We start from the raw sequence: 11,590 nt of genomic DNA, 5'->3' as shown, positions 1-11,590 counted from the left end.
TGCAGCAGTTCATGGAACAATAAACAGTATCGATCATCTCTGTGAATTATTGAAGGATTGTGGGAAAGGGCATATTTGTAAAGTTGCGACTCCATCGCACCAAAGTGTCCCAGATAATTTTAAATGTCATCGCTCCAACATTTCTCAAGGATCTCATCGATGATATNTTTGGAAATTCTCTTCTTCCAACTGATTCGCGAGATTTAGGTGAAAAATTTGATATTGCTGCCAGACAGATGCAGGTGAAGACCACTGTTCTCAATGAAATCAAGGAAAGAGCCTCTTTATTCATCATCCGTCTGTGCAAAGAATTGTGGCAGAGGCTACCCCAGAATCTGGGTATGATTGACAGTCTGAAATATTTTTCCCCCCTGACTTGCCTTTCCCAATATCCCATCCCAGCCAGGGATCTTCCTAGGGACTTAGCAGGTGATGGAGCGGACCGAGAGACTATCGAGACGCAGTGGCGGATTCTACAATCGTTGAGACTCGGTGAAATTTTGCCGAATCACGAGGAGCCTGTAAAAGTGGTTGATTTCTGGATTGCTGTGTGGAATATGAGGAATGCAAATGAGGAGAGAACGTTTGGAGAGTTGAGTATGTTTGCTCTAAGAGTTTTGTCACTGCCTATCAGTAATGCTGGAGTGGAAAGAGTTTTCAGCATTATGACAGCTGTTAAGACAAAAGTACGTAACCGACTACTCATGCCCATGTTGGTCGCTTTGATCCGTACACGAGTTCATATGAAAACAATGAACCAGTGCTGTAAGACTTATATAGATTATATAGACTTATATAGATTTAATAAAAACATGTACGAGGCATCTATATCTGGAATGAAAACCGTTGAGATCGATTCCACCTTCCTGGAAGCTTATGAGATTTTTGAGGAGTCCACAAGGAGTACACAAGACTAGAGAATCTAATATTGTTGAATTTTGATTTAATTGACGAATATCTTAATATTGTTATTCTATTCGTACTCTTTTTAATGACTCGGGACCAAAAGTGTGTTGCCAAAAAAATATTGCTATCAATATTAATATAGTTTGTATGGAAATGTAAAGAATAAAGAGTTTAATATGTTATAATTATTTGTTTATATTTGCTGTACTGGATTTTTCACATTCGTAATTTTTTCAAATTTTCTTGTTTGAAGTGGGCGGGAATTGGCGGGGAAAATTTTGGAGGGGACTATTTTTGGGCTGTACCAGCGCCACGTATTGGCGGTTCGGCTTCCCAAGTATCTGGCAACCCTGCTTGTGGGTCAGCCTGTTGACATTGACGCAAAACGTTACAGGAACTGTAGGACTTGGAAATNACTTTTGGTCAACTGTTGGAGAATTAGACAAGTCAATTACTATTATTAATTTATTAAGTATTAATTTTCACGTATTTCCTCATAATTTTGTTATCAATTCATTGTTTTTCCATCAAAAATGAAAAAAACAAAACAGGAAATTATTTTTCATGTATTTTGAACACGCCGTACGCGGAGGGATACACCACCGTCCCACCGCGCATGCGCGCGTCGGTGGTGGGGGAAGTAGGGGTTAGATGGAAAGATCACTCTCATATTGTCGCCAGTATAATCTCTTCATCTGATCAATAACCAAACTAACGCTACATGAACAATATCCGCATCGAGAGCATCGTTGCAGCTAGCAATTGAAATAATCTTCGAAGTAATTGAAGAATTTGTGAGTGATTGATCAATCATGATTGCAGATGCGCATATGCAGTTTTTACAATATCAACCTATTAATTTATAAACATTTGCAATTTCAGAACACATTGAAGTATCCTGACGCGCTGAATTATTCTCGTACTATTTACAACAATGTCCTCATCAACCCTGTCTGCTACAAGACCCAGTATAATTGGTTGTACCGAAGTTAAAGTGGAACACTTCACGTGCAAGTGGATTATAAAAGAGTTTAAATATCTCCCCCATAGTAGTAATATATCCATCGATTCACCAGTCTTCTGTACAGTTGACAATGACGTAGAATGGAAGCTGAGCCTGTATCCAGAGGGATTGAGTCATATGCCTAGGCGGGATAACAATAATGCATTATTTTATCTTCATTGGTCTCAGAACGTTAACGAGATGCGATACATTTTCGTCGAGCTCTCCATACCCAACAATCCAGTCATAAGTACCTCCATATCAACATATGACGGTAGCCATAAGTCTCAATGTATCTTTCGTACAAATTATGCAAAGCTGCTGGAGTCATGTGACTCTGATAATACTCTCACAATACTTTGTCAAATTAAACTACCAGGACCAGTCACCTCAAAGGTGATCGAAGCAAGGAAATCTATGAAGCAAGCATTCGATACTCAAAAAGGGCAGTGGTGTCAAGATTTTCGCCGACTTTTGGAGGAATCAAAGTTCACTGACTTTGCACTCCTTGTGGGAACCCACAAATTCCCAGCACATAAGCTCGTTTTGGCAGCTCGCAGCTCAGTTTTCTCAGCAATGTTCGCACATGAGGAGACGGAAGAAAATCTCAAAAACGAAGTGAAGATTGAGAACATGGAGCCAGCCACCATACAAGCCATGCTTGAATTTTTCTACACAGACAAAGTGACAAATCTGGAGGAATTAGCTCATGATTTATTGGAAGCAGCTGATAAATACGATGTACCACTCTTGAGGAGTATGTGCGAGGAAGTTCTGTATGCGACAGTCAACGCAGAGAATGCTGCGGAGATCTTGATTTTGGCTGATCTTCATCGTTCCCCCAAATTGAAGGAGCATGTTATGGGGTTCATGGCTGATCATCTACGTCATGCAGTGGAGTCTGATAGCTACAAGGTGATGGAAGAAGTTTATCCTTCACTCACGAAGGAATTGATGCGATTTATTGCTGTTAACAAGTAAAAATAATGTTTGGAATAGGGAAATAGTGCATCTGACAACCCTGTTCTGCATGGAATATCAGCGAGAGTATTTTTACTGCATGCATCCAATTCATTTCTCCATACACCTGACAAAAATCACTATATGTCGGTAGCAATTCACTTTTACTTTAATAATCCATTTCAATAATTAAATCGTAACACATTGATATAGTGTATTTGCATTTTTATCAGTTAACAATGTATTTTCAAAATATTATCATTTTTATTCAATAACCTGACGTTCATTTTTTTGTACAATTTTCTATATTTGAAACACAATAGTACACGCACGAGAAAATTGAATAGAAAAACCTAGAAAATTCGTTGGAAAATTTTATTTGATTTCTATTAAACTTTCGATTAGTTTTTGGTCGATTCTATTGAAACGTTCGAAAGAAAATATTCAATAGAAAAAGTCAATAGAATTCGATTTTTCTATACAATTTATCTCTTCAGATATTTACTATAGAATTTCCTCGGTTCAAATTTTGTATTTTTTAAATTCTACTTTTCTTTTTTTCTCATGAAGAAAATTAAATAACAAAATTTAGAAAATTGAGCCGAGGAAATTTTATATAAAATATCTCAATAGAGTAAGTTGTATAGAAAAATCTAATTCTTTTGGGTTTTCTATAGAACATTTTCTATCGAACATTTCAATAGAATCGGCCAAAAACTAATAGAAAGTTTCATAAAAAGCCAGTAAAATTGTCTAGGCAATTCGCTAGGTTGCCACAACGAAATAATACGCGAAACTTTGATGACATTTTAATTAATGATAGTACTATCACATGAAAAAATAGAAGAAAAAAATAGTGAAATAAGAATAAAAAACGAGAACCCATCCGGAAGTAAATTGCTGATTTATTAACAACGATAACTATACTCATTTGTAAAAAATGCACTTGTTATTTAATGATGGCAATGCGTCATACAGAGTATTGATTGAATGAAGATTCATTGTTTTTTTTAAATTTTCATAGCGAGTTGAGAACAAGGCGTTTTCCTCAGTTCGGATGATTGTCCGGTAGTATACTTTGCGTTTCCTCTGTTTATGGTGGATTCTGTGTTTAGTACAGATCGAATGCTAAATTTGTTGTACCCAGCGTGGGGGATACTTATAATTATAGTAGGTTCTTGTCTTGAAGGGGTAAATGCCACCAGTAGTTTATCGACATTAAAATATGAGAATTTATTATTTGATTATAATTACTGTCTCATCTGATTGATTACAAAGAGTTTACGACTTTTGTAAGTGTCGGAATCCAATTCAGGGGAGCGATTTTGCTCGTTTTATGTTGACAAAAAATCATAAATCTCAACCAATTCTAGTTGAGTATTCCGAATCCAGGACTGTCATTGGTTGATATTAACGATTTTATGTCTATATAACGGTGGGTTTTCACTCGTAGCGGACAGTCTGCAAATGACAGAATACGACGTATTGCACTCGATAAATCGCGATCGCAAAACCGCCGTCGGCGCTCTGGCCAAAAATGGGGGACCGTGGAGAACTACTAACTTGCGGAGCTGCTCAGAACCCTAACCTCAAATAGTGCTGAAATGTCCAATTGTTTCAAGTACAAGCCGTGAATTAAATTTTGATCTTATAACCTACCGATTGTTTATGAAAATGGCACAGAACAATTATCTCAAGAATTCGAAAAGAGGATGCTGTGTTCCACAGTGCAAAGTAAAGGATAAACTGAATTTAAGTTTCCATAGTTTTCTATCCGATTTAATTTTACGGAACAAGTGGATGGAAGCATTGAAACTGAGACTAATTTACGATAAAAACATGAAAGTTTGCAGTCATCATTTCTCTCCTGACGATTATATAAAGCGGCGTAGGTATTTCATGTAGAGATGAATATTCTATAATGAAATTAGCCGAGTCGGTTGAGTCCATTGTTTGTTGAATATCTCGTAACCGAAAGCAAGTTAAAAAATTTTGGTAATGAACTTTTTTAGGTCTACATTTGTGTCTACATCAATGAATAGTTTGTTATTTCATACTCCAAAACCTTGGCGCACTACCATCAGATTGGTTCCGCAAGATAGTAATTCTACAAACCACCACCAGACGGCGAGAAATCGCTTTGCCAAAATCGATCAAATCGATCGCCAAATGCCTAATAGACCTTTTCATTCTGAGAGTCACTAGATTTGCGGACACTTTTTTCCCATGTTAATTCCCCTAGGATTTGCGGACACTTTATCGAATTTACATATAAATCATGGTTTTTGAGTGCTTAAGTGTATATCATTGTAAAGTTCAATATTTATCAGAATTTTCCATGGTTTTTTCGGAGATTTTTCCGTTGAATGAACGAAATAAATATTTCCCCTAGATTTCCAGAATGAAAAGGTCTATTAAGTAACCTCGATTGAATTTAAATACCGTACCTTTCTGAATGTCACTTTTTTTCACATGAAGTCGTACGTAGGGAGAATACTTCATGAACTTTCTAATACTTGTAGCCCTCTTCAGCCAAATTTTTAAAGTACAGAATAGACCGTCCAAGTGCCCTGAAGAGCCGACCCCTGATATTCTTTATTCAATGGAAATTCAAGTGACTGGCGACATCTACAGTGAACTATGTATACATTACTCACTCATGGCATGATTTATTGCCAACCCTAAACAGCTGTAGAATTCACGATAAGACTTGTATCGCTAATAAATTGCATCATTTCTCGTTCCCAAAAAACGTTGAAAGTGCACAGAGGCTAGACAAATAGTGACGTTCAAGTGCATTAGACAATACAAAATGTCGACGAATTGTGATAATGTAGTTAAAGTAACACGCCTGCGTCTGCAAAAGTTTACTGTTTTCCAGTGTTCGTACAAGTGGGTGATACCCAATTGTAAAAGCGAAGGTTCTATTACGTCGTCAAACTTTTTAATTGATGGTTTGGACGAAGTACAATTTTACTTCATATTAGATCGATTGAATGCTTCATTCAGAATAGCTCTGGGAAAAGAGTTGGTGTATAAGCAGCCAATACTTCTGAACTTGGAGGCTTCAGTTTTGAATTCGAATGATTTCAAGAAGGACACGATATGTAGCGGCGTACAAACGTTTCGAGGAGGATACCCCACTTCGTTCCTACCGTTCCAACGGTCCCAACTGATACCTGAAAGCACTCTACAAGAAAACCCCGAAGTGATCTCCGATAAGACTCTGAAGATTCTATGTAACTTCCAAATTATCGACGACTCTCAGAAACCGTTCCCAGCCAATACTACGAGTAACCTCCGCCAGGATATGAAATATCTTCTTGAAAACCATACTAATACTGATGTGATTCTTCAAACTGGCAACAAAACATTCAAGGCCCACAAAGCAATTTTATCTGCACGGAGTCCAGTGTTCGCTGCGACGTTTAAAGGCGATTGGAAGGAGAATAAAGAGAACAAAGTTGAAGTTCCTGATATGCATCAAGATGTACTCGGGGAGTTATTGACGTTCATGTACACCGATGAAACTCCAAATTTGACAACTATGGCAATGAGTCTGCTTGCAGCCGCGGACAGATATAATGTCGAGAGTCTCAAAAGTAGATGTGAAAAACACCTTTTCGAATATATGACTGTTGAGAATGCTGCTGAAATATTGGAAACTGCTAATTTACATAATGCTGAGCGATTGAAGAAGAGTGCTGTGGAATTCATTCACTTCCACAGGAAGAGCTTCGTGAAGACCGCAGGATATAAAGCATTGCGACAATCGAATGGAGAGCTTATTTTGGAGATGTTCGAGGCAGATACAGTACTTTGATCATTATATCAGATTTTCATTCCAAGAACTTCCTGATTGTAAACATTCTCAATTTCATCATTATGAGATCGATATCCATGTGTTTGTATTTCCGTAATTTACTGTCAAAAATTGATGAAGGATAATTTTTTTTAACTAAAAAAAGTATTTTTTATGGATTCAAAAAGCATGTAATTCCATTTATTATGCATTAAATATATACCTTTGGAAATACATCCGCGTCGCCATTATCCCATTATCCTCCAATTAGGATTCAGCTGTTGTATCTCTCTGGGATATATTTTACCAAAAATTGTGAATAAAATGTCAATTTTTTGGACGCCAATTAGAGTTTGGCCGAAAATCGCTATGATTCATACAATTATCACTTAAATAAGTGAATATTCCATTAAATATTAACAAATGGTGGAGGTTAGACTCGTATCTTTTATTATTCATCGTCAGTATTATTTTTTGAGTGAAAAATAATTATTTCTCTAATTATACAATCGAAATACATTTTTCACAGAGCTTTTATTTGTTGGTAATCGAGAATTTAATTGAATTGGCTCATTTTTTATTATTCAATTGAATATTCCCTCATTTGGAGGATAATTGCATGAATAATCGAGATTTCCGGTCATTTTCAATATTAGTTCCACTGAAAAAAATAACCATCGAACTGCGGCGAAAGACAAAATCTAATTGATGCTAAAATTCCTTTCATTTTATTGACAATTTTTGGTGACAATTTCAGATTTTTATAAATTTACCTTTTTCTCGTATAAACCCCGTCAAACTGAAGATGATGCTATGTATGACGTCTCAACTTCAAGGGTTTTTCATTTTCTTTGAGTGTACCAAAGGGCGATTTGCTAGCTTGAAACTCCGCAGAAATAATGAGGCAAATTTGGAAAAAAAAATTTTTGGACAAAAACGAGTCATTTTTAAAAAATTATAACTCCCTCAATTCTCAATATTTTTCACTTTTTCTGTTTTCATAATTTTCGTCTAATTATTATATTTTCAGAAAAAAATTGAGACAAAAATCTCCAGCATCGACTTTTTTGGCCCGCTGGTGTAACAGCTCATATCAGTATAACATTCAATTACAATATCTGTTCTAATTTCATATAAACCCATGCATTGACACATGTACCTTCGCCAACATAATAATTATCTCCCCCCCCGCAATCAATGTTAATATATTTACAAGGAAAAAAGATGCTTACGGAATAGTCGAACGTCAAGGTTTTCTCTGTACATAAATACACGACGCTCACTGTCGACTGGCATCAGAACAGTCTTGATATTTCGAGTCAGCAAGAAAACACCCGGATATCAGAATGAAATTCATTGGAATTATTCTACTGCTGGCGGTGTTGATGATGTTTGCGAATGGGCAGAACAGTTGCATGGAACACGGTGGCAAGGTGAGAGAATTTCTAAACGATGAACTAATTTAAGGGGAGATCCACGCATGAACAAATTAAGTAGAAAACCTACCGAATTCGCTAGAAAATGCTATTGGACTTCTCTTCTATAGAATTTGTATCGAAATTCTATTGAAAAATTCTACTTGTTTTTTACGCTGATTCCATTGCATACTTGGTAGGGAAAAGTCAATATATTTTGAATTTTAGTTCGAAATTTTCCCTTCAGATTTTTTCTATTAGAATTATTGGGCACAAATTTTCTAAGTTTTTTCCGCAGGATTTTGCTTTGTTTTGCATTACAGAATCCGAGTGGAAAAAATTTTGAAACTTGGTGCCCAAGCATTTTTATAGAAAAAATCTCAAGAGAAAAATTCAAACAGAAATTCACAATCTATTGACTTTTTCTTATCGAATATCCAATAGAATCAGCGCAAAAAACAAATAGAATTTTTCAGTAGAATTCCAACAGAAATTCTACAGAAACCCCATAGAATTTTTATAGAATTCCTATAGAATTTTTTATTGAATTTTTTCATACGTGCCGCGGTGATATTTGAAAGTCTCTGGGTATTATAGAGACGATTGTAAAAAATTACGTTGCGCACAGTTGACATATGCACAAAAGAACCAACGATGGATTTAAAAAATATTGATTTTCGATATGTATTTTAATTTTTTTCTCCCCCGTGGTATGTCGCAATTTGTTATAATATAGACGAAACCCCGGTTCATACTATCTTAATGAATTACAAATTCAAATTTCACCGCAGTCTTCCCTTCAGCAACCAAATTAATTAGTGTAATTTTGATTGAAATAGATAAGTTATGGATTATCTTAGGGACTCGTAAAAATAACATCATCATTTATATCAAAAAAGAAGACAGAGACAAGATAATAAAATGACTTATGAAGTGGTAATGATAACTTTTTTTCAAAATAAATTCCTAGATATTTTTTCTAAATATTTTCAGAAGGAAAAGGTCTATGAAAACTCCTGTGCAGACATTTATGCAGAGGATTTCATGTTCTAATATTTGAAAAACCTACCGATTTGACATTCTTCAGCTGTTCGGGCTTGAAGAGCTTGCAATAGTTATTTTCATCACAAGGTCCACAAAGTATTTTCTGACGAATGTGGCTTTGTATAATCACATTCGTCAGAAAATACTTTTGGACCGTGGGATGAATGCAATTTTTCGTCAGAAGGCCCGTAAAGGACCTTCTCCCCCCCCCCTCGCGAGGACCCCTCGCTTCGCTCGGTTAGATCGCGGTTTACCGGGCCTTCTGACGAAAAATAATCTTGTTCTGCTCTCCTTTCTACAATACAGCAGGAATACAAGGGTCAGGAGCGTCAAAATCCCTTATTTTTTTATTATAAGTCTACTTTATGTTACAAGAAGGCGTAACGGAGGGAACCTTTGACCCCTGCGGACCCTTGGGGCCCTTAGGGTCATAAAGGTCTCAGGGTGTAGCAAGATTACAAGGGTCAGGAGGGTCAAAATCACGTTTTTAAATTATTATGCGTCTATTTGATGTTACACGAAGGGATAACGGAAGGGACCTCTGTGACCCTGCGGACCCCAAGGGTCCGAGGTTCTCAGGGTGCAGCAGGGTTACAAGGGTCAAGCGGGTTAAAATGTTATGCCTTCTGATGTTGCCAGAAGGGGTAACGGAGGGGGCTTTTGTAACCCTGCGGACCCTTTGGGCCCTTAGGATCATAAGGGTCTCAGGGTACAGCAGGGTTACAAGGATCAAGAGGGTCAAAATCCCTAATTTTTTTTATTTTAAGTCTACTTGATGTTACAAGAAAGTGTAACGGAGGGGACCTTTGACCCCTGCGGACCCTTGGAGCCCTTAGGGTCATAAAGGTCTCAGGGTGCAGCAAGATTACAAGGGTCAAGAGGGTCAAAATCACTTTTTTAATTATTATACGTCTATTTGGTGTTACAAGAAGGGATAACGGAAGGGACCCTTGGAACCAAGAGGGTTACAAGGATCAAGAGGGTCAAAATCCCTAATTTTTTTCATTTTAAGTCTACTTGATGTTACAAGAAAGCGTAACGGAGGGGACCTTTGACCCCTGCGGACCCTTGGGGCCCTTAGGGTCATAAGGGTCTCAGGGTGCAGCAGAGTTACGAGGGTCAAAAGGGTCAAAATCCCGGAAAAACTAATACTTGGCTACAAAATGGAAAAATCAACTGTCTCTTTACAATATATCATCAATGTGATTGCAGTGTTCTGAAAGTACCGAGTGCTGCACGTCCTATTGTCGGGCTGGACGCTGCATTAAGTGTAAGTAAATGAATTGTTCTTCTAATCAATAGAAAAATTGTTGATTACATTTCCAGTTGAATTATTCACTTTTAGGGGGAGAGGTTCCGGATGACAAAGCTACTGATCCTTGCGCTACGGTATTCTGTGCAGGCGGGCCGTGTATCATTAAAGAGGTTCAGTGTATTCGAGCGCCATGTCCTGGAATTCCTCACTGTATTCAAACCAAAAGATAATTCGCGAAAACTATAAATACAGTCGGAGCCTTTTACATCAGAGAAAATTTATTAGGTTTACGAAGTGTTAGAATGATAACAGTATCGAGAAGATGTGTCTCATATAGACGATTTCATTCTTCATAGGGAATCACATATTGTTGATTTATACAAATCATTCCCGTAATACAATAAACATATTGATAGATTCAGATTATTTGTACAACTACAACCCTCACTGAAAACAATGACAATGTTTCAACGTCTTCATGTAAAAAAAAGCCAATATACGGTCATCCACACGGAAAGAATATAAAATGAAAAATTACTATGTGAACACAGTAATCCAAGACTATATCGGAAAAACGTTAAAATTTGATCTATTTCAACTGAATTTTTGCGATGTTAAATTTCTTTTTTACTATTCAAGATGATAATTTTGAATAAAAAAAGCAGTATAAAATGGGTTTACAAAAAATAGTATATTTCGATACGAGTGAAATGGGAATTTTCAGCTCACATGTGTCGAACAATATTTTTTTGACAGTCATGTTACATTCAATGAGTGGCCGAACTGTGCCTCTTTCGCTTACAAGTACACTAATAAGACTTTTCGTTTATGTTTCGATCACCAGTAAACGCCGAAATAGTATTTTTCCGGGCTGCTGCGATGGGGTTTTTTACTCGTGTAGCGTTGGCGTCCGAGCTGAAGGCCAGGACTGGCCAACCACACGAGTAAAAAACCCCATCGCACCAGCCCGGGTCACGATTTTTTTGTAGTGATTTTCAAGTTTTCGAGTTTGGGAAGTATGCAATACCAATTCCCAGACGAGAAATCGTGAGAAGCAGTACAGAAAAAGCACTTTTCGGCACGAGGTGAACATAGGAGTAGTGTCAACTCATAGGAGTAGAGTATATTTCGTAACGAGTGCAAAAAAGTGTTTTTTGGCGAGTGATATAATCCCACGAGCTAAAAAACATTTTTTCACGAGTTAC

General features: G+C 36.9%; 2 protein-coding genes across 2 annotated transcripts; both read left to right on the top strand.

The window, feature by feature from the left end:
• Nucleotides 1-2,110: 2,110 nt before the first annotated feature.
• LOC107045924 (speckle-type POZ protein A) lies at nt 2,111-2,890 on the top strand. Its single transcript, XM_015268335.1, has one exon. The coding sequence runs from the start codon at nt 2,111-2,113 to the stop codon at nt 2,888-2,890; it is 780 nt and encodes a 259-aa protein (XP_015123821.1).
• A 2,675-nt stretch (nt 2,891-5,565) lies between these two features.
• LOC107045930 (speckle-type POZ protein) lies at nt 5,566-6,807 on the top strand. Its single transcript, XM_015268343.1, has one exon. It carries the CDS (start codon nt 5,682-5,684, stop codon nt 6,690-6,692), a length of 1,011 nt encoding a protein of 336 aa, XP_015123829.1. The 5' UTR covers nt 5,566-5,681; the 3' UTR covers nt 6,693-6,807.
• Nucleotides 6,808-11,590: the final 4,783 nt, after the last annotated feature.

This window comes from Diachasma alloeum, unplaced genomic scaffold (genome assembly GCF_001412515.2).
Source record: "Diachasma alloeum isolate Michigan unplaced genomic scaffold, Dall2.0 Dall_scaffold_01136, whole genome shotgun sequence".
Lineage (NCBI taxonomy): Eukaryota > Metazoa > Arthropoda > Insecta > Hymenoptera > Braconidae > Diachasma > Diachasma alloeum.
Note: the sequence above shows the minus strand (reverse complement) of the source record. Positions and strands in the feature narration are given on the sequence as shown.

What these genes read in the sequence shown, in the direction of transcription:
- LOC107045924 (XM_015268335.1), top strand. Translation starts at nt 2,111, where the DNA reads ATGCGATACATTTTCGTCGAGCTCTCCATACCCAACAATCCAGTCATA.
- LOC107045930 (XM_015268343.1), top strand. Translation starts at nt 5,682, where the DNA reads ATGTCGACGAATTGTGATAATGTAGTTAAAGTAACACGCCTGCGTCTG.